Here is a 26,933-nt window from a genome sequence, read left to right on the forward strand (position 1 = left end):
GACTCTAATTAATTTGTTTTCCCTACAATGGTGGGCTGTTGGCAGAGAAATGGAGGGAGAGGGGGTGGGGAGGGCACCCTTTGAGACAAGTGGAAAGGTCGTTTAAACTGTTAAACTGTTGTTTTCCATCATGCCAAATAATGGATGAAGATTAAATGGGGCTGTGCATGTAAAAACAAAGCTGAGGTGGCAATGTGCTATAGGTTTAGGAATGATGTATTATCAGTTGTTTATATTACAATGTTTACAGCATTTCCATGAATAGCAGCACCTTGGGACACTGGGATGGGCTCATCAGAACTACTATAAGAGGGTTTCCAAAAAGAGGGCTTTGCAGCAATGCCATAGAACAGGGTTTCTCAAATCTTGCCCTGGGGGTCCAATGCGCTGCAGAGTTGAGCTCCAACCCTGATCAAACTCACCTACCTGTGATTTTCGGATGATCCTGAAGACACTGATTAGTCCTACCTGTGATTTTCTGATGATCCTGAAGACACTGATTAGTATGCTCAGGTGTGTTTGATTAGGGTTAGAGCTAAACTCTGCAGGAAAGTAGATCTCGTGGGCCAGATTTGAGGATCCCTGCCATAGAAGAACCATTTTCAGTTCCCTAAAACACCTTTCAGTAAGTAATTTTAAAAGAACCATTTTTTTCATAATGCAATAAGAACATTTTAATCATCTAAAAAACATTTTCCCTCTATTAAGAACCTTTTGTATCTGTTTGATGCAAGGATGGAGCTTGCAGTTGACCGGGCCATGGAGGCTAAAGGTCAAGTTTGAGACCCTCAAGAGCATTTTGAGTATCCCAATGGTGACACTTACATTTCAAATCTATATTTATTGGCCATTATTGCCAGAAACTTCTATTATATTAAAGTTATTGTTGGAAGAGCATATAAACAGATGCTCAATACCAAGACTGTTCTTCTGGCATCCCTCCACAATTTCATCTCATGCCTTATTTCTGTCCGCTCATTACTAATTTCATTTATGAAATAATTTGGCGGGACTTTAGTTCTCCAGTCAAGTCTCAAGCTCGAGCCCTCTTGAACAGCAAGCCAAATCTGTTTACCATCACTGAAGGATTATATGAACATTACAAACTGGAACTGGCATCAAATTACTGCTAGCATGGTTTAGTCTACATTACTTTCAACACTAGCCTAAAACAATATTTAAATAGATATTTAGCTGGTTAGCATTACACTGGTCTGTGTGGCCTACCCATTTGGAAAAAAAGTATACTTATTACAGAAAATAATGCCCTTTAAAATAATACACTCAAGTGCAAACTAAATGTAATGTTTTCAGACACATATGTTATTTGCAATTAAATGTATTATAAAAAATATATTAAATATTAATTTATTATAAAAAATATATCAAATTTAGCTTATATTGATATAAAATGGCATTATTTAATGTGTGTTTTTAAAGGAATAGTTCACACAAAAATGAAAATTCTGTCATTAATTACTCACCCTCATGTTGTTCCAAACCCGTAAGATCTTTGTTCATTTTTGGAACACAAATTAAGATATTTTTGATGAAATCCGAGAGCTTTCTGACCCTGCATAGACAGCAACGCAGCTACCATGTTACCAAAAATGACTTTATTCAACAATGTTTTCTCTTCCGTGTCAGTATTCGACAAGCATTCCCGACGGTACCACGACACATGAGAAGAATTGTTGAATAAAGTCTTTATTTTTGTTTTCTTTGTGCACAAAAATTATTATCTTCATAAAATTAAGGTTGATGTCACATGGACTATTTTAACGATGCCCTTACTAACTTTCTGAGGGTGAGTAATTAATGACAGAATCTTCATTTTTACGTGAACTATCCCTTTAAGATAGACTTTCATGCATCATTATATGTAATTTTTCATGTTAGTCAACACATTAAAATAAGTATACTTTAAAGCATGATGTGATGATTTAAAATATAGTTCTTTTTATTTGACATTATTACAAAGCATACTTTTTAAAAGTGTACTTAAGTGTGTTTTAATTCATATATTATCTGCAAGTACAGTTTTTAAATATACTTTTAAGATTTAAAGTGCACTACAAGTGCACTTTGAACACTTTCCTTTTTTTTTGCAAGGGTAGGTGACATTATCTGTAAAGGGCACGTTACATGCAATTCAACCCTGAATATAACCTTGTTACTCTCATCTACTGTGAAAATATACCCAAAAATGTCCTATCCACTTCTAAGCATACCAAAGAAAAATCCACAAAGGAAGGACTGGACATCACAGTAAGAGTTCACAGTATCATATGTGGTCTCCTAATTCTGATCAACTTTTGGAATAGCATGTGTGCAGCAGCGGGGTGGATGGCAGGGCAAAACAACGCACTTTCAATTGACTGTGACAGAAGCCCACAGTGAGAACCAACTGTTAACCAAATGCTGCCCATCTCCGGGAAACTGCAAGAGACTATAAACCAGATACCTGCTGTTTTCCTCTCAGAACGTCATTTCATACTGACACCTGCCAGTAAAGTGCTGGATGCCATATTTCCTCATCTGTGGAGGAGAGTCTGGAGTGGGAGGACACAAGAAGGGACGTGCATGACATGTCTGCTGATGTTCTTTAGAGTGACCCAGAATATGCGTGAAGGTGAGTCCAGAAAACAATCACACCCTTTCTGATGTGATGCTAAATGGCCAAGGAGATCCAAAGGCAAAGTGATGAAAAGGAAGGACAGGACGATACCATTTAAAAAGAAGTAAGTGGACAACAATAGAATGTTGTGTCTCAGAAGAAAACTATTTGCTAATCCAGCAATTGTTGAGTTGTCAATATTGTAATTAGAATTGAGAGTTGGGTATTGGATGTAAAACAACACAAGGTCACCTGGTATTCTATTACAGTTTTTCTCAATTGCTTTGGCTCAATTCTTAATTGAGATTCAGATCTCTAAACAATTAGTTTCTTGTTCACACCAGATTTGAATTTCTTAAAGGGGTCAAAGGATGCTACATGCACTTTTACAAGTTGTTTGAACTTAAATGTGTGTTGGCAGTGTGTGTACACAACCACCCTATAATGATAAAAATCCACACAGTGTTTTTTTTAAAAATCTGGTTAAATGTTTTTCCCTTTCTCAAATCGAGCCGATCTCAGATGCCTGTCTGTGTGACGTCACACAGACAGGCCCCTCCCACGATAGTTTGATTGACAGAGTAGCGTTTCAGCACAGACTGGACTGGTGTCTTACCTTAGACCCGCCCTGAGTGAGCTGTCATCAGTCCTCCATTGTTTCACCTCTGGAGCAGATGTAGACAAGAATGACTCCTAAGCGATTGATCTGTTGTGTTTTGTTGTTGGATGTAATAATATATCAACTTGTGGAAAATGGGCATCCTATGACCCCTTTAATGCGTTTGTTTTGGCACATGCAAATGAGTCAGTGCAATTGTCAACACTTTTGTACTATAACTGGCTTTTTGGTCAAAACTGACAAGTTTTGTCACTCTTCATAACTTTGTTGACTTTATAACTTGGACATGCAAATGTTTATTTTCCATATACATGTAACACATTGCTACAAAAATAAATGGACTGTACACATACAAACGTGCATAAGTCTTTTTCTGTGTATTACTTGACTTTTCCAGTAAAATTTCACCTACTTTTAAAATCTGTATCTAAAAAAGGTTTGGGCAAGTTACAATAGGCTATTTTGCAGACATGCAGTTGAATTGTGATTGCGCATCTAGAAAATGTTAAGATGGCTTCAAAATTAAGCCAAAGCAATTGAGAACAATTGTAACAATAGTCTCCAGATGTAGCCTAAAATTGATTCCATTCCATCTCCAGCACAAACTTGATCAAATGTTTATGTGGTTTAATTTGTCACCTACATTAGATAGATAGATAGATAGATAGATAGATTCTTCCACATGTACACTTGGAATGCAAATGATTAAAGTACCTGTTCGAGTGAAGATAAACATGCACATTTCCTCTGTTGGCACGCAGTGATGCCCGCAGGAAGGTGCAACAAGCGCTAGTTCGTAAGGGATGCGGCAACGAGCTGTGTTTGACTGACAGTTGAGAGCATCCAATTAAAAACGAATCATTTCTGACAGTCGCTCTAATCTCTGATATTGGCCAATCAGAGAACGGATTAGGCGGTCCTTATGCAAATGTGTTGGCAAGGGAAACGAAACCGCTCCATTCATCCTCCTCATCACAGAGAAGAAACAAATAGGTGGCGTTTCTCTGTTGAAGTACAGTTTACTCCTCCAACCGCGAGAGTACGAGTCACTTTGAGCGATAAATAAAAGACCGGATACTTCTCTCACAATATTTGGGTGAGTAATATTGTATCTGTATTGAAATAGTTATCTATCTGTCTGCCATTTCATCATGTCAATTCATAATGCGCGCATTGCTCCTCCAAGCTTCGCTGAATACAACATATAGATTTTATATTTCAGTTAGTAACACTTGATAAATAGATCCACATATACTAAAACATATTAATACTATTGCATTCACTTTTTCTTTGCTATAAAGGGACAAATGTTTTTCAATAATGTGCCATTACAACTTTTACTTAAAAAAGCATTGCTATGTTGTTTAATCTTAGTCATGCATTGCTATATCGTGCATTCATATTGATGTTATTAAAGTAAGATTAAACAAAATGTAACATATAATAATAAACTTATAATTGTTAATTTGGTTTTACATTCAAATGAGTGTCAAGTTGGCTTGTGGCTTTATATCCTACTGACGACTTGGTCTGTTGCATTTATTTGTCTGTGTTGTTGACACAAGCCTGTGGCGTTAAGGTTTGTTTATGAATAGCGCGGTGCCAGAAAAGTTCATGGATGCGTGGATGCGAGTCAGTGTCGTGTTTGCGCCACGCATGTATGAGTGGGACAACATGGCTGTGTCTTAATATCTAGTCAGCTGCCTTCCTAGGCAGCATTTTTGGCCATCAAAAGTGCCTTATTTTGGGCATCATAGGGGACTGCAGCATTTCTGGGTATGTATAGTATTTTGGGCACCATGGACTCATGTAGCATTTTTTGACAATTATAGGTGCCTGCAGCATTTTTGGACGTTTTCGTTGAGCAGCATTTTTTGTGGGCATCATGTGCGTACAGTATATTTTAGGCATATTTCGTTGCTCTAGGGTTGATTTTGGGGCATCACAGGTTCATACACTATATTTTAAGAATATTTCATAGATCATATTTGGGCATCATGAATGCATCATTCATAGTGCATTGAGCATTTTTGGGAATCATGGACTTGTGCGTCACTTTTGGACATTATATGTGCTTGTAGCATTTTTGAGCATCATATATGTGTGCAGCCTTTTTCTTTCAGCAGCATTTTTGCCATTACTTGTGCAGCTTACTGTGGGCATCATATGTGCGCACAGCATATTTGAGACATATCTCACAGTTTAGGGATCATTTTTGGGCGTCATGGATGCGTGCAGCATTTTTGGGCATCATAGGCACATGCTAGGTTTTTTTTTTTTTTTGGCCTCGTAAGATGCATGCAGAATTGTTTAGGCATCATAGGCCGTTGCAGCATTTTTTGGTCATTTTAGGTGCATACAGCATATTTTAGGCTTATTCCTAGGGATCATTTTTAGGCATCATGGATGCATGCAGCATTTTTTTGGCATCATAGGCACATGCCATGTTTTTTTGGCATCATAAGACGCATGCAGAATTGTTTAGGCATTATAGGCCGTTGCAGCAATTTCGGGCATTATAGGTGCATACAGCATATTTCTAGGGATAATTTTTGGGCATCATGGATACATGCAGCATTTTGTGGCATTGTAGGACACTGCAGCAGTTTTGGGCATCATAAGCTCATGAAGCATTTTTAGTCATAATAGGCTTTTAGAGAATTTTTGGGTATCAGGCACCAAATAAGCTGTCTAGGTAAACAGCATACACAATTTTAAAACACATCCCATGTCTGTTCCGTTTCTTTCTTTGTGAATGTGTGCTCTTACATTTGTAAACAATCTGCATATAAGCATTCAACTTTAATAAATAATTGACTGCTCTTTGAGTGCTCTGTTCACTGGTCACCAAGTGCTCACCACTGAACTGTCACTAAAATGATCAGCAGCGAGTTGTGAGAGCATCTGCGTGTTGGCACCACATCTGTTTGCATCCATGCTGCCATTTGGATGGGCCTACGAGTGGCCATGAAGCTTCAATGAGCTCAGTATGTCTCACGGGCACTGCTCATTAAGCTCAAATAATGAATGGATGCAGAAGTGATTATGTATGCTTAGATGAAACACGGCAGAGGGCAGAGAGATGTGGGATGGTTTCAATGGTGAGAAGAGTGGAGGGCTACGGCCTCATTACTTCATCTGACCATGACACACTTCAGTTGCTGAAGTGCAGGGTGATTGTAAAATCCGTACTTAGTTTGAAATGTCTGTAAAGTTGTACTGTTGTGGTGGAACATGGCAGCAGCTTTGTTCATAGGCACATGCTAGGTTTTTTTTTTTTTTGGCATCGTAAGATGCATGCAGAATTGTTTAGGCATCATAGGCCGTTGCAGCATTTTTTGGTCATTTTAGGTGCATACAGCATATTTTAGGCTTATTCCTAGGGATCATTTTTAGGCATCATGGATGCATGCAGCATTTTTTTGGCATCATAGGCACATGCCATGTTTTTTTGGCATCATAAGACGCATGCAGAATTGTTTAGGCATTATAGGCCGTTGCAGCAATTTCGGGCATTATAGGTGCATACAGCATATTTCTAGGGATAATTTTTGGGCATCATGGATACATGCAGCATTTTGTGGCATTGTAGGACACTGCAGCAGTTTTGGGCATCATAAGCTCATGAAGCATTTTTAGTCATAATAGGCTTTTAGAGAATTTTTGGGTATCAGGCACCAAATAAGCTGTCTAGGTAAACAGCATACACAATTTTAAAACACATCCCATGTCTGTTCCGTTTCTTTCTTTGTGAATGTGTGCTCTTACATTTGTAAACAATCTGCATATAAGCATTCAACTTTAATAAATAATTGACTGCTCTTTGAGTGCTCTGTTCACTGGTCACCAAGTGCTCACCACTGAACTGTCACTAAAATGATCAGCAGCGAGTTGTGAGAGCATCTGCGTGTTGGCACCACATCTGTTTGCATCCATGCTGCCATTTGGATGGGCCTACGAGTGGCCATGAAGCTTCAATGAGCTCAGTATGTCTCACGGGCACTGCTCATTAAGCTCAAATAATGAATGGATGCAGAAGTGATTATGTATGCTTAGATGAAACACGGCAGAGGGCAGAGAGATGTGGGATGGTTTCAATGGTGAGAAGAGTGGAGGGCTACGGCCTCATTACTTCATCTGACCATGACACACTTCAGTTGCTGAAGTGCAGGGTGATTGTAAAATCCGTACTTAGTTTGAAATGTCTGTAAAGTTGTACTGTTGTGGTGGAACATGGCAGCAGCTTTGTCCTTTAACTCTGTACAGCCTGACATGTTTTATTTTTAAAGCATTCTATTGAACTTTTTGACAAATATAATGAATATATTATAAAAAACATTTTGCATGTGTTTTTTTGTTGAGTACCATATTTGATATATCAGGCTTTTATGGTCCATATAGTATGATATTGGAGAATATGTAGCTCATATTTAAACATGAATGATGGCAGATATATATAATACAATACCATCTTGAATGAGAGATGTACAAAAAAGACTGCAGGTTCCCAAAGAACATTTCAGTCAACAGTTCTTAAAATATTTGTTTTCCTACCTTTACTTATAAAATTCAGTTAAACGTTCACAGCAAAAAGGCACAAGAATTACACTAAAACCGACTTGCTAAAAAAGCATAAACTATCAATTATATGACAGAAGGCATGCACAAGATTGTGTACAGCAAGTTTTGATCAGGTTAATAATTTAGAGACCTCAGAAATGTTGCGTATTGAATATTATAAAAAATTGTTTAGGTGAACTAAAAGGCTGTGGATGGGTCATAGGGTCAGCACACACACGTCCAGCCGTCCCCTTAATTTTGTCACCAACAAGACAAGAGCAGTGGGCAGTATCGCACTACACTCACACGCATGGCCGACTGACTGATTACCCACGTCACATGCTCTGGTTTTCATGGAGATGGATGGCAGATTTAAAATGGCTGAGCTCTGAAAGCCACACACAGTTGTCAGCTTTTTGGCGGGACCGATCTAATGGCCTCCGGGCAGCTCGATATGGAAAAACAAAGGAATGCCTGCATGGAAGAATGAATGAGGACTGTTGCGTTTTGTTCCCCTCTCCGATAGGATCTTGTTAATATTGTGCATGTTCGTCATGTCAAACAGAAGTGCTCTGGCTTGTTTTCTTTCTGTTAATCTTTTTTTCTGGTGTTGTTGTTGTTCTTCTTCTTTGCTGTGCTTCCTGTTCTGAATTTGAATGAGAGGCAAGTACAGTGTCATAACGGGGGGATGCTGTCAGATACATTTAGCAGCTGGAGTTATCGGATGATGCCCTGGGGTGTTAGAAACAAATTGTTCAATGCGCTTACCCAACATGTTACAGCATATAGATAAGACAGGATATTCAAACCATGATAAGGCTGATTCTGAGAAGTAGGACTGACTGTTCCATGGCAAACATAGTGTTGGCATAGAATGATGCCCACTGTGCTTCCAATCTATAGATAGCATGAGCAGCACATCCTTTAGGATCTGACTGCTTGTCAGTTTCCAGCCTATTGATTTAAACACAAATTGATTTTACATTGAACTGACAATAGAAACTAAGCATATATGTAACATTTGACCCTCCCGAGAGATGATATTTCAAACTTTTGATGTTTACAATTGATTTGCACAGTTTTTTTTTTTACTGGAACCGTATCTGATGCCACAAATTGTATCGTACATTGTACATCGACTGCCCAGACTGGTCACCACATTTCATAATCCCATTTATTTCCCCCCCAAGTACCATCCTTGAGAGGGCACAGTTCAAATACAGCCTGCCAATCCACTTAAATCAAATGTAGCACAATAAAATGAACCCAGAAAGACTGTGCACCTGTGTGACATGCTGTTCTGAATACTAAATACTGATTTTGCTCAAAGTTGTATTATTGCAGCATCTGGAACAGCCGTTTAATGGTACAATATTTTGTTCTGCTTAACAGAGATGGATGGCATGAGCTTATTGAAATCAACTCATTACAATGTTGCTGTTTTGTACTCTAGTAGTGGCAGCCGCAGAACCTTTCCTAAACCACAAGCATGGTAATGATTTTGTAATATTTTGTTTAGCTGGTGGTGGTTAGTTTATCATCTGACAACCATCTTATGTATAATTTTTTAATTATACAAGGAAATGAACTTAAAAAGATAGTTCACCCAAAAATTCAAATTCGGTCATTGCCATTTACTTCCATAGCATGGAAAAATACTATGGAAGTCCATGGCTACCGTCAGCTTTTTGGTAACCAACATTCTTCAAAATATCTTCTTTTGTGTTCAGCAGAAGAGAGAAACTCATACAGGTTTGGGACAGATTGAGGGTAAGTAAACAATGACAGAATATTCATTTTATGGTGAACTATCCCTTTAATGTCTTTTAATTTATATATTATATTATATTATTTAAATTAATATTAATGTTAATATTATATTGCTTGTATGAGACTAAATACCAAATTTTTATATATACTGTATGTAAATGGATAAAAGCCTGTGCAAAACTTGCCGCCACAATGTTGGTGTTGGTTTTGTGGTAGGATTCTGTTTTTATTATGTTGCTGTGTAGGTTCTAGGGCATTACTAGGTGGTTTCTGTGGTGATCTAATTGGTAGTTTACTGGCGAAGTGAAATGAGCCCACCCTCAAGTCTCTGATATCATCGTCTTTAGATTTGACTTAAACTCCTACTTCTGTATAAATCTATGGTTTTTCATCTGACATCATTTGACAGGTGAAAATCAGCTAAAAAGTCTAAATGCTTATAGAAATAACATACCTCTACTCAACAAGCTTCACGGTTCAGGACGAGTTTGCGTTTGTATTAGGGGTTCAAGTCACTCACACTGTGTGCCTTAGCAATAACACTAATTGGTATTACTATTAACCCCTTTTTTACTCCTTGCACAGAATTATCTCTAATTCAGAACATAATACAGTTGGTTTTTGAGGAAGCATTTGGGAGTTTCATTGTATTCTGTGGAGTGGAACTATAGTGCTTTTAGGTTCCTCAAAATACAGCATTATGCTTCTTTGTATTTCCAGCCATTAGCCGCAACAGTGTTGCATTACCAAATGACTTCTTACTTAGTACATACAATATTTTGAGAGGTAGAGAGCATGTGTGGTGACCTTCACTGGGTTGCCCTCTTCTCCTGAGAGAGGAGAATATGTTTCTTCAGCACTGGAGTGGGGAAACATCACTATAGAAACACCAGAGGGTCTAATTTAACATGATGCTGTGGGACTCGTTTAGAGCCAGTAAACATGACTAGCTGTTTATCCCAAAGAAAAAAATGTTATTGCTTAGGGGTTGCACTTTCATAGCTCAGGAGATGGGATTCTCAGCTATGTTACATTTTAGAATCAACTTTGTCTGAGATGTTTCTCCTGACAGTCCTTAATGTAAAAGAGATAAAAAATAAAAACAAATTTGACTTTTTGGCATTGTAAAGAGCTCAAATAAATTACCCTGCTACTTTTGGATTTTTTTTGTGTGAGAAATGCTTAAATTCAGAAATTTCTGAGCTTGATTTCAGAATTTGATCTTTTGGCAATCAGAGCACTTCTTTTTGAAAAAAGCAGGAGTCTTTTACCCAAAGGGATAGTTCGCTCAAAATTGAAAATTCACATATTCAACCTCATGTCATTCCAAAGCTGTATGACTTGCTTTTTCTGTAGAACATAAAGCAAGATATTTTGAAGAATGTTTCAACTGTTTTTGTCCATATACATTGAAAGATAATGGGGTCCAAAAGAATGCTGGACCTTCACATATAAACAAAAACACAGAGACAAAATATCCTCTTCAAAATTCAAGATGCATCTACAATCATTATTTTATTGCTGTTTAGGCATTTGATGCTTTTAGAAGATCCTGCGTTTAGTGTCCCAGCTTAGCAACAGTCCTGCAGTTGTTAAGTGATTTGTTTGTCTTTGCCCTGTACCCCACATGGGACCCAGCAGCCCCTTGCTTACTGCAACTACCTTAAATTACTGCCCTGAACCATCTGCCACCATGCCTTGTGTGTGTGAGTGTTGTGCATTAGTGGCTGTGAGAAAAAGTACAGTTAGAGACAGAGAGGAGTGTTGTTACTGACAGAGAAAGGGGAAAATATAGGGACTATGTATTTTCCCCACTGATCTGTTCATGTATACTTGAAGAATCTCCTTTATGCTGGCTCTTTTGCTCACAAAACAATCATTATTTTATTGCTGTTTAGGCATTTGATGCTTTTAGAAGGTCCTGCGTTTAGTGTCCCAGCTTAGCAACAGTCCTGCAGTTGTTAAGTGATTTGTTTGTCTTTGCCCTGTACCCCACATGGGACCCAGCAGCCCCTTGCCTACTGCAACTACCTTAAATTAATGCCCTGAACCATCTGCCACCATGCCCTGTGTGTGTGAGTGTTGTGCATTAGTGGCTGTGAGAAAAAGTACAGTTAGAGACAGAGAGGTGTGTTGTTACTGACAGAGAAAGGGGAAAATATAGGGACTATGTATTTTCCCCACTGATCTGTTCATGTATACTTGAAGAATCTCCTTTATGCTGGCTCTTTTGCTCACAAAGCTCCTTTGGCAGACAATGATGATGATGACTGACAGTTTTGGATGTGCCCCTTTGACTCCAGATAAGCATGGCTGACCTTTAGCGTGCATATAGTCCAAACAGCTGCATTATTTATGCCCACTATTGGTTGTTATGCCACATGAGTCAGTGGAGAATTTTATGACTCACCTGTAATTGAACTGCAGTCATGAGAAGGTGGCATAAAAAGCTTCATGAGTGACGTAAACATCCATAAAACTTTCGTAGATTGAGAGAAGGATCATAATATTGACCTCAATTTCTGATCATGATTTTGCATTTTTCCAACTTACTGTATATATTACTTATATTACTGGATATACAGTATCCAGTTGTTATAACTTATATACAGTAATGTTACATTTAGTGAAAAGTTCATTCAAAGTTCAGTCAAAAGTTACAGATGGCCAATAAATTCTGAGAAAAATTTGGAGAATCTTGTCAGGTTTAGCTCACTTTTGGGTACAAATTTGTCCCCAAAATATGGTTAAGTAGGTACACACACACACACACATATATATATATATATATAGTATTTAACTACTTTACTTTGCTGAAAAAACAAATATGACATCAGCTATGGAAAACAGTAACATTTTTGAATTAGACAAATAGAAATAAAAAATAATTATAGAGGGACCTCTAGGTATTGGTCAATAACTGATATGGTGCTGTTATATATCATACATCCATAATGCTGACATTAATAGTGAAGAATCTTAAATATTTATTATTCTTTTTATATATTTATATTTATTATCTTTATGTATTTACAAGTTCAAATTCTATTTTGAGTCCCTTTTTTTAATGCGGCCTTACATTTTTGGATTTTGGTATAGGCCAATTAGGCTATATATTTTTGTGCATGCTGAGTTACTGGTTAAGTTTCCTTGAGATAATTCCTTCCACTGAAATGGCTAACTTAAAGGGGTCATGAACTGCCTCTGTTTTTTATTTTTGTACTGTTGTACTGCTGCTGTGATTTAGGTTAAAAATGCATAAATACTCAGTTCATATCAAACAAACTTTTTAACAGACAAAGCAATAGCTACTCACACTTGTGTGTTGCGACATGACTGTCAGATATTCGGCACAGCATTGTCTTTTAGTTTCAATCTTTTTGAAAATTCCACGTCGAATTGTGCCTTGTTTGTAAATGAATCCGCGGTAAAATGAAGTAAACAAAAGACCGGGTTCTTATTGAGGCGATCTGGAACTTAATTAAAAATAAAGTTCATCCACTCTTTCCTAACGTTGGGATCAGAAGGAAGGCAATGCAAAGACTGTTTTTTTCCACAGCTTGGCACTGCACAGCATCTTGCTGTCTTTAGAGCCATCTTTATCGTTTGGTTTCTGCATAGACCTGCGCGTTCGCCTCTCTCGTAAACACTACATGCGTGAATCGGTGGGCAGGGCTAAACAGTGATGTCGATCTTCTTCTGCGGAGGCAGCGCTTATCCACATTATTACATCATAGAGTAGAACATTCCAAAAGCTGTCGTTTTGGCAGACTGCCTTCGATATAAGCTGTTTTTAGACTAACGACAAAGTTTTGAGTTCTGAAACTTACAGGATATTTTTTATAGCACAATGACCTCTTATATGCCAAAAGATCAATTTTGGTTTCTCAGTTCATGACCCCTTTAAAATTGCAACCCAACCCTGAATAGAAAATAGTAAATCAAATTTAAGATGAATTGATTTTGCTATTTCATGCGACGAAAGAACAAAAATAAGCCAAAGCTAACATCCATTCATGGCATAGCATCTAACCAGTTGTTATTTGCTGAATTTTGTGACACAAGGGTTGTGAAAGCTTCCTGGTCTGTTACCAGGACAACCAATTATTCACCAGTGGTATCATCCCAGGGTTTTGATAAAGCACACTTGTAACATGCCACTTTTGTCCACCATAAAAGGGCCGGAACATTGTTGTGAAAAGGCTAGTGTCCTTACAGGGTACTTAAAGCACCCTCTCTATTCAGGTCAGTGACGCTCAATCGGATGTGTGTTTGTGTGCTGGACTGGTGCATATGTGTGTTTGTGTGTCCTGTTTCACCTTTATATGTCAATAATAATACATTTTAGTAATCTCTCTTCAGATTATAGAAATTTTGGTTTTAAGTAGTTTTTACCCATATTAGTTGCTAAAAACATGTTTTCTATCTTTAATAACATCTGTAAATACATCAATATAACAATATCAGTTTCATGATTTCTGATGCATTCTCAAAAGCACTAAATGTAATTTTTAATCAATTATCTAACTATATCGAAATAATGCAAAGAAAAGGCAATGATGATGGAACGATGCCACAAGAATTATTACAGGAACAAGGAAAGCAGCCATTTATCCTTGTGTTGTGATTGACAGGATTAGATGAACATGCTCCTCCCAAACCTTAATTTGGAGCTCCATTTGTTTAAAAGACAGCTACTTTATTGCGTTTGATCTGTTATGTCTGACTATGCAGATAAACCCCAGTTTCTGTCCCTGTGAGGTTCATGGCCCCTGTTATATTGAGCTGTCACAGGGAGTTAAGAGAGAGAGAGTTAAAGGCAATGACGGAAGACAGTGGTGACTGGAATTGGTGGAAACTCTCAGCAGAGACACATGCGCTCAGGCAAGAAACTCAAAGAGACGCCACAGTAGTTTTTATTGGAATGAAAGGTCAGCAGTCTTGAAGGAGTAGTTAAAACAAAAATTTTAATTTGCTGAAAATGTATTCACTCACAGGCCATCCAAGATGTAGATTACTTTGTTTCTTCATCAGAACAGATTTGGAGAAGTGTAGCATTACATCACTTGCTCATCAATGTGAATGGTTGGTTGCCGTCAGAATTAGTCCAAACAGCTGATAAAAACATCACAATAACCCATAAGTAATCCACATGACTCCAGTCCATCAAATAACATCATGTGAAGCAAAAAGCTGCGTGTTTGTTAAAAGCAAATCCATCATTAGGTCATTTTAACTTGAAACTGTCCCTTCTGGCCAAAATAGAAGGTCATAATCCATAATAACACTTCCTTCAATTAAAGAGTCCAACCCCTGTTATCCTCTCACATCAAAATCCACTGACATATTTGTTTAAAACGGTTTTCACTTGTAAACGATGCTTGATCTGTGCATATTTCTCTCCTGATTCAGATGGCACAACTTTTTTACTGGAGAAAGCAATATTATGGATAGAGGACTCGTTTGAATAAAAAAAAGTTTTTTTTTTTTTTACAAAAACACAGCTTTTTTTCTTCACAATGTTAATTGATGAACTGGAGTAATGTGGATTATTTGTTGATTACTGCAATGTTTTTATCAGCTGTTTGTCATTCTGACGGCACCCATTCACTGCAGAGGATCCATTGGTTAGCAAGTAATGTAATGCTAAATTACTCCAAATATGTTTTGATGTAGAAACAAACCTCTGTACATCTTGGATGGACATGACGGTGAGTACATTTTCAGCAAATTTTCATTTTTGCGAATGCTAAAAAGGCAAATTACAATTTACCATACTAATGTCTGGGTAATGCTAGTCTAGCAGGTGAACCAGTGCTGCCAAACTGGTGAACTACTATCTGGCCTCCATATAACCTCCATTGTTATATGACAGGTTCTGTGTGTTTCTCAGGGTTTAAATCTAGAAATCTTAAAACTACTCTTTCATCTCTCAGTTCTTTCTGCCATTTCTGTGTGTCAATCTTGAAAGAGTTTGCAGAGGGTCACTGAGGTGAATAAAGTCTGGAAGAGACTCAAATTGGGTCATCTCTTCTTTTCTCGTTCAATCTCTGACAGTTGCCAGTACAATGTCCAAGCCTTGAAAAAAAAAATTTTTTTCCCAGCTGGGATCCATTTAAGCGCCAGACCTGTATGTCTTTGTACGTGTGTGTATTTGTGTTTGTGTGTGTGTGTGCGTCTATGTGTGTGCGCTGTGGTGGAATTAATCCACTGCCAATATCCCTGTGTCCAGCACATCTCGGCTCCCAGGGTTCTCATCTCATTTGGTGGCTCTTAAAAAGAACACTCACAGATTGATGTGGCTGGAATATCAAAGACTTCAGCAGTGACCACACAGGCAATCACTGTCCATCGATCAATCCGAGTGACAATGGAGAACTGATGAAAGAGAGAAAGTGATAGGAGAGGCCATGAAACAAGGCCACAAAAGACATTTGCTACATTTTCTTGCTGACGGGAAGGTAACAGCTATGTGTGACTGAAAAAATCACTGAAAGAACATGAAGCTGAATTAATGTGCATAACCTCTTGGCCTCGTCACAGGAAGTTTGTGAGAGCTATTCATTTTTTGTATTTTATGGTCTTTAAAGTCAACATAAAGTCAAAATAGTCTATATTTACTTGCTTAAAGTCAATTGTGCAAGTTATTCTAAAGAAACAACAATAAAACAATATTTACCGGATGTCAGCTAGGTAGCAAGGGGAAAATAACCAGTAGTCAAATAGCCAAAATAATGCAGACTTGTACAAATACTAATACAAATAATATTACTACTACTACTAATAGCCAAAAAAAATAAAATAATAAATTTTAAAAAAAAAAAGTTTTTTAATGACCTTTAGGAAGTCTTCAGGCGCAACATCTCAGACACATCTTGGTTCCCAACAAAATCTATTCCTGTTCTACATTTTTATACTATTTGTATATAATGTTTTTCTTGTAAATGCATCACACTACTGAAATAAAATATGCAAATGCCATTTCATGTTGACTTTAAGTTTATATACATATAAGAAAATCTGAAATGCAGTGTGACATTCCATCTAAAACTCTCATACAATATTTTTCAACAAAAAAAATGTATTAGTGTACATGCCATTTTATGACAGATTTTTATTGAGACTAATATTTTTGTTTTTAAAAAAAATCTATTTTTCATACCACAGATTCATTTAAATTGGTTGATAGTGTTCAACTAGTGTAAGCAAAATAAATAAATAAATAAATAGATAATTAGATAAAAGGTGGAAAAAAACTAAGAAAATATGACCAATTACAGCATGTAAAACCAGACATTTTCCCTTATACGTGCATGTAAATATGAATCTAAAATCTTGATTTTTGAGTGTACTTCCAAAGAGTTGAGTCTACTTCCAATTAACTGTTTTGATATTCCTGAGAGGAGTTTAATGTTTGCTTTGAAAGAGCAGTTGTTAGAAAGCTATCAGAGCAATCATTTACCTGTTCGGAAGCCTAAAGCTAACCGTGTAGCCCTCTCTGGCTGCCCTTCAGAAGTTTGTTTTTCACTGACAAGCCAGCAACCTCTAGGGCAGTTGCATGTGGTTTAAGCAACTTAAAACTTGAAGCATTAATCTGCAAAGCCTCACAGATAAGCATCACTTTTGTTCAAAGAAAGAGAAGCGGCGTAGTGACGGCAGCACCTTTACAATGTCTCACACATTTCTTCCCTCAGCACCGCTAGACTAATCCGCAAGCAGCCGTCATAATCCTATAGGAGCCACAAAAACGCAAGCATTCGTTGATAAGCAGAAACGTCCTCTTGGGTGGCAAATGAAGCAGGAACTGACTCATCAGACAGAAACTCAGGAGAGAGTTTATTCCACAGCAAACAACTGGGAAAAGAAGACTGAGTTTCTATTGTAACTCTAAGACCCAATTAATCCATTATTTCTCAACACAAGCCAATCAGAAGATTAAAGGTTTTTGGTGTACCTTGTATTTTTCCCATTCATTTTTAGACTGCCCATATTTCTTATCAGCTGAGGTGCTTTTGGAAGCTTAGTTTTCTGCAACATTTGCTCTCCTGACAGGCATTAAATTGGGCCTTGTCCATGGCTCTGGATGGGGCTGCTCTGTCCAACCTTCACCTTGGACACCAAACACAGCTGGCCTCTGGCCCTCTTAAAAAAACCCTCCAATCCTGTTCTCCCTCTTTAACACTTCCCTCACCTTCCAGACATCAAAGGTCCTTTTTAAACCTGGTATTATGATGGTTTTCGTCAATCTGATCAATAGTCGATGACATTAAATACAGGCGTAAATGGGTTCTAAAATGTTTTGAGATTGTCCACTTTCGACCACTTCCAGAGGAAGTCAAACATGATGAAAGCGCACCACTACAATCGATTCCAACTTTACTATATTGAGCCAAAACAATTGAAACACTGTTACCATTCATATCAATCCAAATTAATTGTAAGCACTGAAATAGCTTCATTTATTCAGTTGTATTCATGTGCCACCTAATCGCCACCCACTTACCAAACATGTGAGCGTTATGGGACTTATTACGAGAAAAGTGCACCAAAACAATAATTTCCACATATGTTGAGCCAAAGCAATTAAAATTCACTGTTACCATTCGTATCCTTTGCCAAATGCTTGTAAACAACAATTTATTCAATCGTATTTGTGTGACATACTTGTGGCTCCCGTGAAAGTGATGTAGAGTGTGACAAAATAAGAGGGGAGGGTCCAGACGAAATCCAAATACAAGTGGTCACAGAAGACGCATTTAAAACACATGGTTATAGCAGGTGTAAATGGTAATGCCTCTTGGATGACCACTTGTGAATGGGTGACTGAAAGTGCATCTTAATACCAGGTGTAAACAAGATCTTTATGTTTCTATTTAGTCACCTTGATCGCGGTTCTTTACCACCCTCCTCTCCAGCTCACCGTGTGTCCCTTGTTGTCTTCATTGTGTGATATAAAGAGATACATGCTGGTAGACCTGATCTGTTGTTCTGAACTGAATTGTAGAAATGGGTAAAAAGAACAGGTCAAGGGCGTGCTACGAAACGAAAGGGTGTCACCCTGCACACATTTAAAGACAATCAATCAATCAATCAATCAATATACTGTGTGTACTTACATCAAAAAATAAGTACAATGTACTTATTGTGTTCATATTGTATTGCAAAACACTTCTGCTGCTATTGAGGTGGGATACGGGTAAGGTTAGGGGCAGGTTTGGTTTTATGGGTAGGTTTAAGGGTTAAGGTGTAAGGGATGGGTCAACAGTGTAATTATAAATGTAATTACAGAAATTAATTACAGATGTAATTACATACAGGGATTTTTGTTGCAATGTAAAAACATGTATGTACACAATAAGTGCATTGTATCAAATGATTAATTTAAATGTAAGTACATAGTAGTTAAAGCCACTTAATATAAAGTGGGACCAACTATTCATTAAAAGAACCACCTCAAAAGAGTCATCCATCATTTAATATTTTTACTGCTGAAAAGTGGTAAAGCAAACATGGTTACAGGGAAACTACTTCACATTATGAAAATATTCATTTTAAGAATTAACAACAGGGTCCAGGCAGCACAGTTGAGTGAGTTCAGCTGAACACAGACAGCTTCAGAACAGTAAGTGCAGCAAATACATTTTCACACAGCCACTGAAAATAGAGTAAAGATCGATCTAGTGATTTCAAGAATCAATATTGGGATAGGTCAAATGAAGATCGCAATTCATTGGAAAAATCTATATTTTTACCCATAGTTTTCCCTACTGATTAAACAATTTATTTTCACAAATCTTGAAATTATCACAGTGTGTTTCACAAGTGTGCACAGATGATGCTGCTAAGCTGCAGCAGTCTGGGGCCTGGGCCTAGACCAAAGTAGAACAAACTTCAGTGCTGTAGTGTATGTTTGCTTAAACAACAATCCAAAACCAGTGGGATAAAGTTGTTTCCACAAAGTGTTTCCACAAAGTGTGTTCAACTTGATGTTACAACTCCCAGGTAACCACACAACTTGCTCACAGGTTCCAAAGCAATATGGGTGTAGATTAACTTTCATAAGCCCCTCCACCAACATTGCTTTCCAATTTGAGCCATTCTTCATTTCCTTTGCAGTTTCATAGAGGGCTCTGGAGTAATGATTGACAGATTTTGTTTCCCCTTGCACGCCGGCTCTTTGAGCAGTCACTCATTACAAACGAGTTAACAAAGGTCGGCCTGTGGGCATGAGTGCTTGCAGAGTTTGATGGAAGCCTTTCTGATTGAAAACAATAGTGGATTGTTTCACCAGCCCCAAAGAATCAGAACCAGAGCCTTGAGGCGAATGCTGTCAGCCATACAGTTCATTAACCACTTAGATCTTTAATTAAACCCCCCTGTCTAGAGTTAACTAATCAGAAAGATGCCAAGATTAGCAAAGCCGCCAGACCACAGAATTCCAAAAAAGGTCAGCGACAGAGAGGGAGTGAAAAAGAGCAAGAGAAAATGAGAGGAGATGAATGCTCACCTCTGATTAGTCATCATGATCCCACTAAAATGACCTTCCGTCAGGGGGAGAAAATAGCGCCGTGGGCGACCGGGTCTCAGAACGTCTCAGATGAGTTCCTCTGCAAAGCTGCTGCTGCTGTATTCCATAGTCATGTGCCCCTCGTCAACTATTTAGACCTGTTCAATATTTAATGAACTTTAATAATCCGAGAGCGGAGATAATGACTCATTAACGCAGTGCCTCATTTGTCATATGTGCACCCAAATATATCCATTTTCAAAGCCCAGGGCAATTTGGATTTGGTTTAATATATCTCGGATTCTGCCAGAGGCAGACATGTTATAAACCATAATGTCATGACAAAGTGTAAAATCCCAAAAGAATAGCAGGCAACAGCTGCTAACAGAAGACAGAGAAATGGAAACATCAACTGTGACTAGTTCTAATCAGTCTGTACTTTACACAGCATTGTAGGTAAATAACTACAAGAGTAACAAAGCGCAGTAAATGGTAAAACTATTTGCACTGCAAATCAGTGTGTTTATAATTACAACATTACATTAAAATAAAAGAAATACCAGTTTGCAATATTAAGCAGCATAACTGTTTTAAGGGGTGGAACGGTTCAACTTACGGTTCGGTTTGTATCACGGTTTTAGAGTCACGGTTTCGGTACGGTTCTTCGGATGAGCACACGCACAAATCTTCTCACTGCGCACACGAGCTCGCATCGTCTGGCCCTTAAATGTTTAAACTGGCAAAGCTTAAATGTGTTTAGCTTAAACACAGATATCAACGTGTGCTGTTCAGGTCTCATCTGTGCGCGCGCGCCTCAGAACCCGGGTGATGACGGAATAAATGCTCATATTCCAGCATACGGCATTAGCATTGAACTATTTTATTTTTTTTTTCATTGCTGTTGTTGTAATGTATTGGAAAGCCAGAATGCGCATCCATCAACAGAAACATATATTAGCCAAACCCTGTTTGTTTTACGTGTTATTTATAGCAAACCATTACAGATGCGTTGTCAGATTTAAGTTGAACCGTCGTCCTAGCGCGTGCCGAACCGTGTGTGGAGAACCGTACGGTTCGATTTTTTCCCACGAACCGTTCCACCCCTAAACTGTTTTGTACAGCTAAAATAACTGGAAGCAAATGACACTTTCAAATTAAGATATTTTTGATGATATTTTTGAACTGACACGTTCAAGAGATGGACTAAGACATGGTCCTTTTTCTGGGTCTTGAAAGTGGTAGTTGCATTGCTGTCTATGCAGGGTCAGAAAGCTCTCGGATTTCATCAAAAATATCTTAATTTGTGTTCCGAAGATGAACGAAGGTCGTTCGGGTTTGGAAGGACATGAAGGTGAGTAATTAATGACAGAATTTTAATTTTTGGGTAAACCATCCCTTTAAAATTAGGTGGATAGTGTTGAAAAAAAAATTACTTGATTTAATTTTTGTGATTATATATGATTTTAAGTTTCAGATTAGTTTTAGTTTGTTACACTTGTTCATATATTTTAGCTGTAAGTTTAGAAATTGTTTAGCATTTGTTTTCATATTCATCTTTTACGCAAAAAGCTAGCTGTGATTGCCAATCACTGATTGGTTGTTTTACATGTCAGTCTGATGGTTGATTCACATAACAGAGAGCAAGAGTGAACACCCAATATTTCATTGTTTTCAAAAGTATTATTTTCCTGTTCATTTGCTCCATAGGGCTTAAACATTAACATTAACATTTAAATCTTTAATGTTGTTTCAATTTTATATAAACATATTCGTTACACTAAATGACAATGGAACATTATTTCACCCATATTTTAACATTTTATTTTCACAAAAGTTACCTAAAACATTAAAGAAACAAAGAATCCTGGTCATGCAGTTCTTCACCTGAATCTATTTACATTTTAACAAAAATGGTGAAATAGCACTGACTGATGGCTTCAACAGAAACGTATACCATTGATTATTAACCTCAGAGCTCAATGTTAAGTGTGCCTTGAACGTTTTATCTCTTTCTCTATAGAGAAAAAAAGAACTCGACTTGAGAGAACATGAAATACCATTTAATTAACAAAAGTCTTTGTTAATGATAAAAGTTTTTGGTAATGATACAATCTGGCTCTACTCTTGATTTTTCCAATACTTGAGGCAGAAGTAATGAGAAAGGTGTGAAATTGTGCAATTCTCAGTTGCATTGCTCCTTCACTTTAATCTTGTCAAGAGACCTACTGTCCACAATACATTTCTGTTTTTGATTGCTGTTGTCAGTCTATAAAGCAGTGGTTCTTAACCTTTTTTTCCACTGGGCCGCACTATGGTCCAAGTGCAAGTCTCACGGGCCGCACGCATATAATTTACATATTACATCACCAATACAAACCAACCAGATTTATAATATTATAGCATAAATATTATGATATTTAATCGATTACATTAATTCAAATAAATAAATAAATAATTCTACTCACCATTAATAAAGCACCTGATGCTGTCGGGAGCTGACCAATTTTGTGAAATTCGTCTCGAAAGGAGTAACAGCACAAGGAAGTTGCAATTGTAAGTTGCAGTCTGCGCACGGAAGCGTGATTTGACGCGTGACATTGCAGAAAATGTGCGTTCACAAGTGTAGCCTATGTTGATCTAAATATGGAAAGCACTTTCGAATTTAATTATCTGAGGTTCTCTCCAGAGATGTTTTGCCACATTTCTCCAATTAAGGATGATTGCTGCGTAGTATGGGTGTTTCCTTTTGCCTGAACATCTTCAAGTGAGTGGCGGAGCAAACAACTTTTTTGGCATCAAAAAAAGTTGATGCCAACTTTTCGGCATCAACTTTCGAAGTCCAGCACTCTCCTACCTTCACTGCTGATACTGCGACTATTCTTGTTTGTATGTGTTCCTTCTCTGGCATTTTCCACATTTCGATTTTCTCCCTTAATAACAAATTTGTCCATTCTGATGCTCAATTTTACTGAACTAATGGCTGCTGATGACTATTTAAATTGAATTCTGCTAAAGTGCGCACTTGTAAGTGTTAAATGCGTAACGTTAATTACGTGAGTAGGCCTAGCCTACAGGTCTGCTCATGTCTGAAAATAATTTATGAAAAACAAAATTATTTTACACAACAAAAACATTATAGCTTATATTTGTTTAGTACATTTTTAAATTAATGTAAAAACGAAATTGATTTGTAAAACTGAAAGTTATTTTTTTTATTGTGTTCAGCATGGTGGGCCGCATTTGAATTCGTGACGGGCCGCTGGTTGAGAACCACTGCTATAAAGCATGAATGTATTTTAATGGCTCTTTGCCCAGCTTGTTCACAGAGAGGTGTAGAAATATGGGGAAACACAACAGCAAGCTTGCTCCTGAAGTGCTTGATGACTTGACCAAGAGTACAGAGTTCAACGAAGCTGAGCTGAAGCAGTGGTATAAGGGGTTCCTGAAGGACTGTCCATCTGGCATCCTCAATCTGGAAGAGTTCCAGCAACTCTATGTCAAGGTGAGGGAAGTCAAAGGGATGCTTTCCACATTAGATATACCTACTCTCAGTGTGACCCTCAGGTACATGAAGGAAATTAAAAAAAGATACTGAAAAATATTGTCGAGGCTTTCCCTGTTGAAAAAAAAAACAGCATGTGCTGGTTAGGTATGTTTTGAATCATGGCAGCTGGTTTGAGCTGGTTTAAGCTGGACCATAGTTGGTCCTTAGCTGGTTAAAGCTGGTCCAAAGATGGTCCTAAGCAACTAGTCAGGACCAGCTCAAACCAGCTGCCATGCTTCAAAACATAACCAGCATATTAGGGTTGGTTCACCCAAATGTGAAAATTCTGTCATCATGATTTACTTACACTCATGCTGTTCCAAACCAGTATGACTTTCTTTCTTCTTATGTGGAACACAAAAGATGTTAAGCAGAATTTTGACCTTCATATTTTCCATAAAATGAGATCATATTACGACTAGGGACTATAAAACTACAAAAATGATGAGAAGTCACTATAAAAATATCATAAAAATGGTGATTATCATTTTGGGGTGAACTATTCCCTTAAGTAGGGCTATGTAGTTAAGTTACTAAAAAGTGTACTAAAAGCCAGATGCTGTTTTGTGTCTTTCAGTTCTTTCCTTATGGCGACGCTTCAAAATTCGCCCAGCATGCCTTTCGGACATTTGACAAAAACAGTGATGGTACCATTGACTTCAGGGAGTTCATCTGCGCACTGTCCATTACTTCCAGGGGAAGTTTTGAGCAGAAACTCAACTGGGCCTTCAACATGTATGACCTGGACGGAGATGGCAAGATCACACGCATGGAAATGCTGGAGATCATTGAGGTGAGGGATTCAGAGAAGGCACTGCATCACATAATAAAATACGTGTTTGCTTTAGAAGTGTGTTCATCCCATTTTTTGGGATGTCTCTGATGTCCAGGCAATCTACAAGATGGTTGGGACGGTGATCATGATGCGTATGAACGAAGACGGGTTGACCCCACAGCAGCGTGTGGACAAAATCTTCAGCAAGATGGACAAGGACCACAACGACGAGATCACGCTGGAGGAGTTCAAAGAGGCGGCCAAGAGCGACCCCTCCATTGTTCTTTTACTGCAGTGTGACATGCAGAAGTAAGGAGGGAGAGGAGGAAGATGAGTGAAGTGGGCTGGGGGATGTAGGGAGGGGAGGAGAACCATGTACAGACTTCTAGAGAGATGTAGGTAATAGATAATGAGAGAAAATGTACATACAGTTAAGTTAGACTGCATGATAATCTTGGGAATGTTAAGGGAATGATTATGGCCATTTGGAATGATTAGTCAAAGTAATGCAAGAGAGGGTCTTTTCCACCCTGTATCACTTATTACACATTCTGTCTGCTTTCCAGCCTCTAGAGAGAGTCAGAAAGTTCAAAAGATTGAATCCTTAATACAAGACATTTCTTTCCTCAAAAAAGGTCACTTCTGAGCCAACTAACTATCTTTTAGGATTAGAAGCATATTTGAACAATTTAATGTAAAAATTACATCTTTTAAAGATACAAAAGGCATTTTTAGGCCTGAAATTATATTAGGGATACACAATATATCAGAATTAATATGGTGTAGAAGCAATTTTCACTCAGAAATTGCCAGTACATTTCACAAATAATTACAAAGAAATGGCAAACAAGACATAAATTAAATGTAAAATTTAAAAGTAGAAAGACTGAAATAGTGTTTCACGTAAAACATTTTAACATATTAATCTTTGTTTTATTTGTTTTACTACAAAAAAATCATATTATTTAGTGTTACTGATTTTTATTTATTTATTGGTGGATATTGAAATTACCTGGTATTTGAGACACTTAATAGTTCATGCTCGTTTCCCCTATTTTTACATTTAGATTATTTTTGCTGTCATTTAACACTCACTTGAAGTTAATCTTTAAAAACACAAATCATTTAATAACACTGTTAAATATAATCTTTAGCAAATGAATTTCCACTTTTCATACTGTACATTTTTATATAATTTATTTAGAAAAAATAGAAATGAATTGATCTGTTATTCATTTATCTACAGAAGCAGTGTCGAGATTACAAGAACACAAGAAAGAGGGCTTCCGTAATTTATCGGTTATTGCGCATAACAACAATTATCTGCTTATCGGTATCGGCCAAATGTTTATACCATGCATCTTTTTTTATTTATTTATGTATTTATTTATTTTTTACCCAGATTGAAAATGTCAGAAGAGCAACATGCCCGGTTACAGGTTGTGCCAGAGGAAGAGCATTACAGAATTACTGAGAGTTCAGGGCAGGACTGAATCCTTTGATATTTGCGGGTGCCTTCATATAGAGCGCTCTACCCCACTAGATAACACTCCAGCAACTAATACTGACACATCAGTGGAGTTTGAACGCATTGCCATAATCTGACGATACCATCACAAAGCATAGACTTCTAACTGCGTTATTGGCCGAGATAAAACTGAAAAGCCATGGCTGAGTAAAAGAGTGATATTTCTAACGGGTCATGCCAGAAAACGAGGAGTAGCGTTAGCTAGAGAACTGACAATATATGTACATGATGACATTTTGTACATAATGCCTATACACATGCTTAATATGTACATGTAAATGTTTCTCTACCTTAGAACTGCTTTCATAATCTGACACGGCTGCAATGATTTGTGTGCTAACACAAAAAAAACTTACTGTACTTACGTATGTGGGTCTGTCCGTGGAAGAGGCACACTAATGTGTGCATTTTCTTCATTATAATCTGGTGTGAAAGCTGCAGTGTGAGTGTGTGAGTTCATGTAAGAGAACACAAATGCCTCAATCTTTGTATTAATTCTTTCTTATGATCTTCACGCCAGTGCTAGGAGTATTACGCCGTCGTGTTCTTTATTAGTTCATCTCTTATTTCATAAGCTTTGCAGGTGTCACCTAAGGGGATTTTAAGTGTATGAATATTGTCAATGTTGAACTATCTTTCTTTACTCTTGTAATATAAGTGGACACAAATGTAAACCAGACGCAGAATGTGTAGTACTTGTCAATGTTACTATGCCGCAATACTAACATGAGATTACTGTTGCACTATGTAGTGAGTAGAGGCAATACAGCTTTAGTTTTAGACTGCCTCCCTGTGGTGAAAGATGTTAATTAACTTGCCCAGTTAACTTTAGCACCAGATCTTCAAACACTACGATTTCACTCGGAACCAGGGCTGTCAGGGGGTCCAAGGGGTCCAACTAAGTTCAATATGTGATATAGTCTCTGTGAATTTTAGCAGCAACCCCCCTTAAAAGAAACAGCTCGCAGTTTGCTGAAAATTTTGTTTTGGTTCCTTATTGGAACAGATTTGGA

The 26,933-nt window shown here is 37.6% G+C and overlaps 1 protein-coding gene across 2 annotated transcripts; it reads left to right on the plus strand.

Moving 5' to 3' along the window:
* The first annotated feature begins 4,274 nt into the window (after nt 1-4,274).
* Nucleotides 4,275-26,460, plus strand: LOC107745708 (visinin-like protein 1). 2 transcript variants are annotated; one of them, XM_016559636.1, is made up of 5 exons: nt 4,275-4,332; nt 23,389-23,575; nt 24,195-24,410; nt 24,508-24,701; nt 25,795-26,460. In XM_016559636.1, exons 2-5 carry the CDS (start codon nt 23,414-23,416, stop codon nt 25,883-25,885), a joined length of 663 nt encoding a protein of 220 aa, XP_016415122.1. In that variant the 5' UTR covers nt 4,275-4,332; nt 23,389-23,413; the 3' UTR covers nt 25,886-26,460. The 2 variants fall into 2 exon arrangements, with proteins under 2 accessions (XP_016415122.1, XP_016415123.1); XM_016559637.1 differs by lacking the exon at nt 25,795-26,460 and having other exon boundaries at nt 24,508-25,214.
* Nucleotides 26,461-26,933: the final 473 nt, after the last annotated feature.

The sequence above is a fragment of the Sinocyclocheilus rhinocerous genome, unplaced genomic scaffold, assembly GCF_001515625.1.
Source record: "Sinocyclocheilus rhinocerous isolate Xijiao unplaced genomic scaffold, SAMN03320098_v1.1 scaffold2423, whole genome shotgun sequence".
Classification (NCBI taxonomy): domain Eukaryota; kingdom Metazoa; phylum Chordata; class Actinopteri; order Cypriniformes; family Cyprinidae; genus Sinocyclocheilus; species Sinocyclocheilus rhinocerous.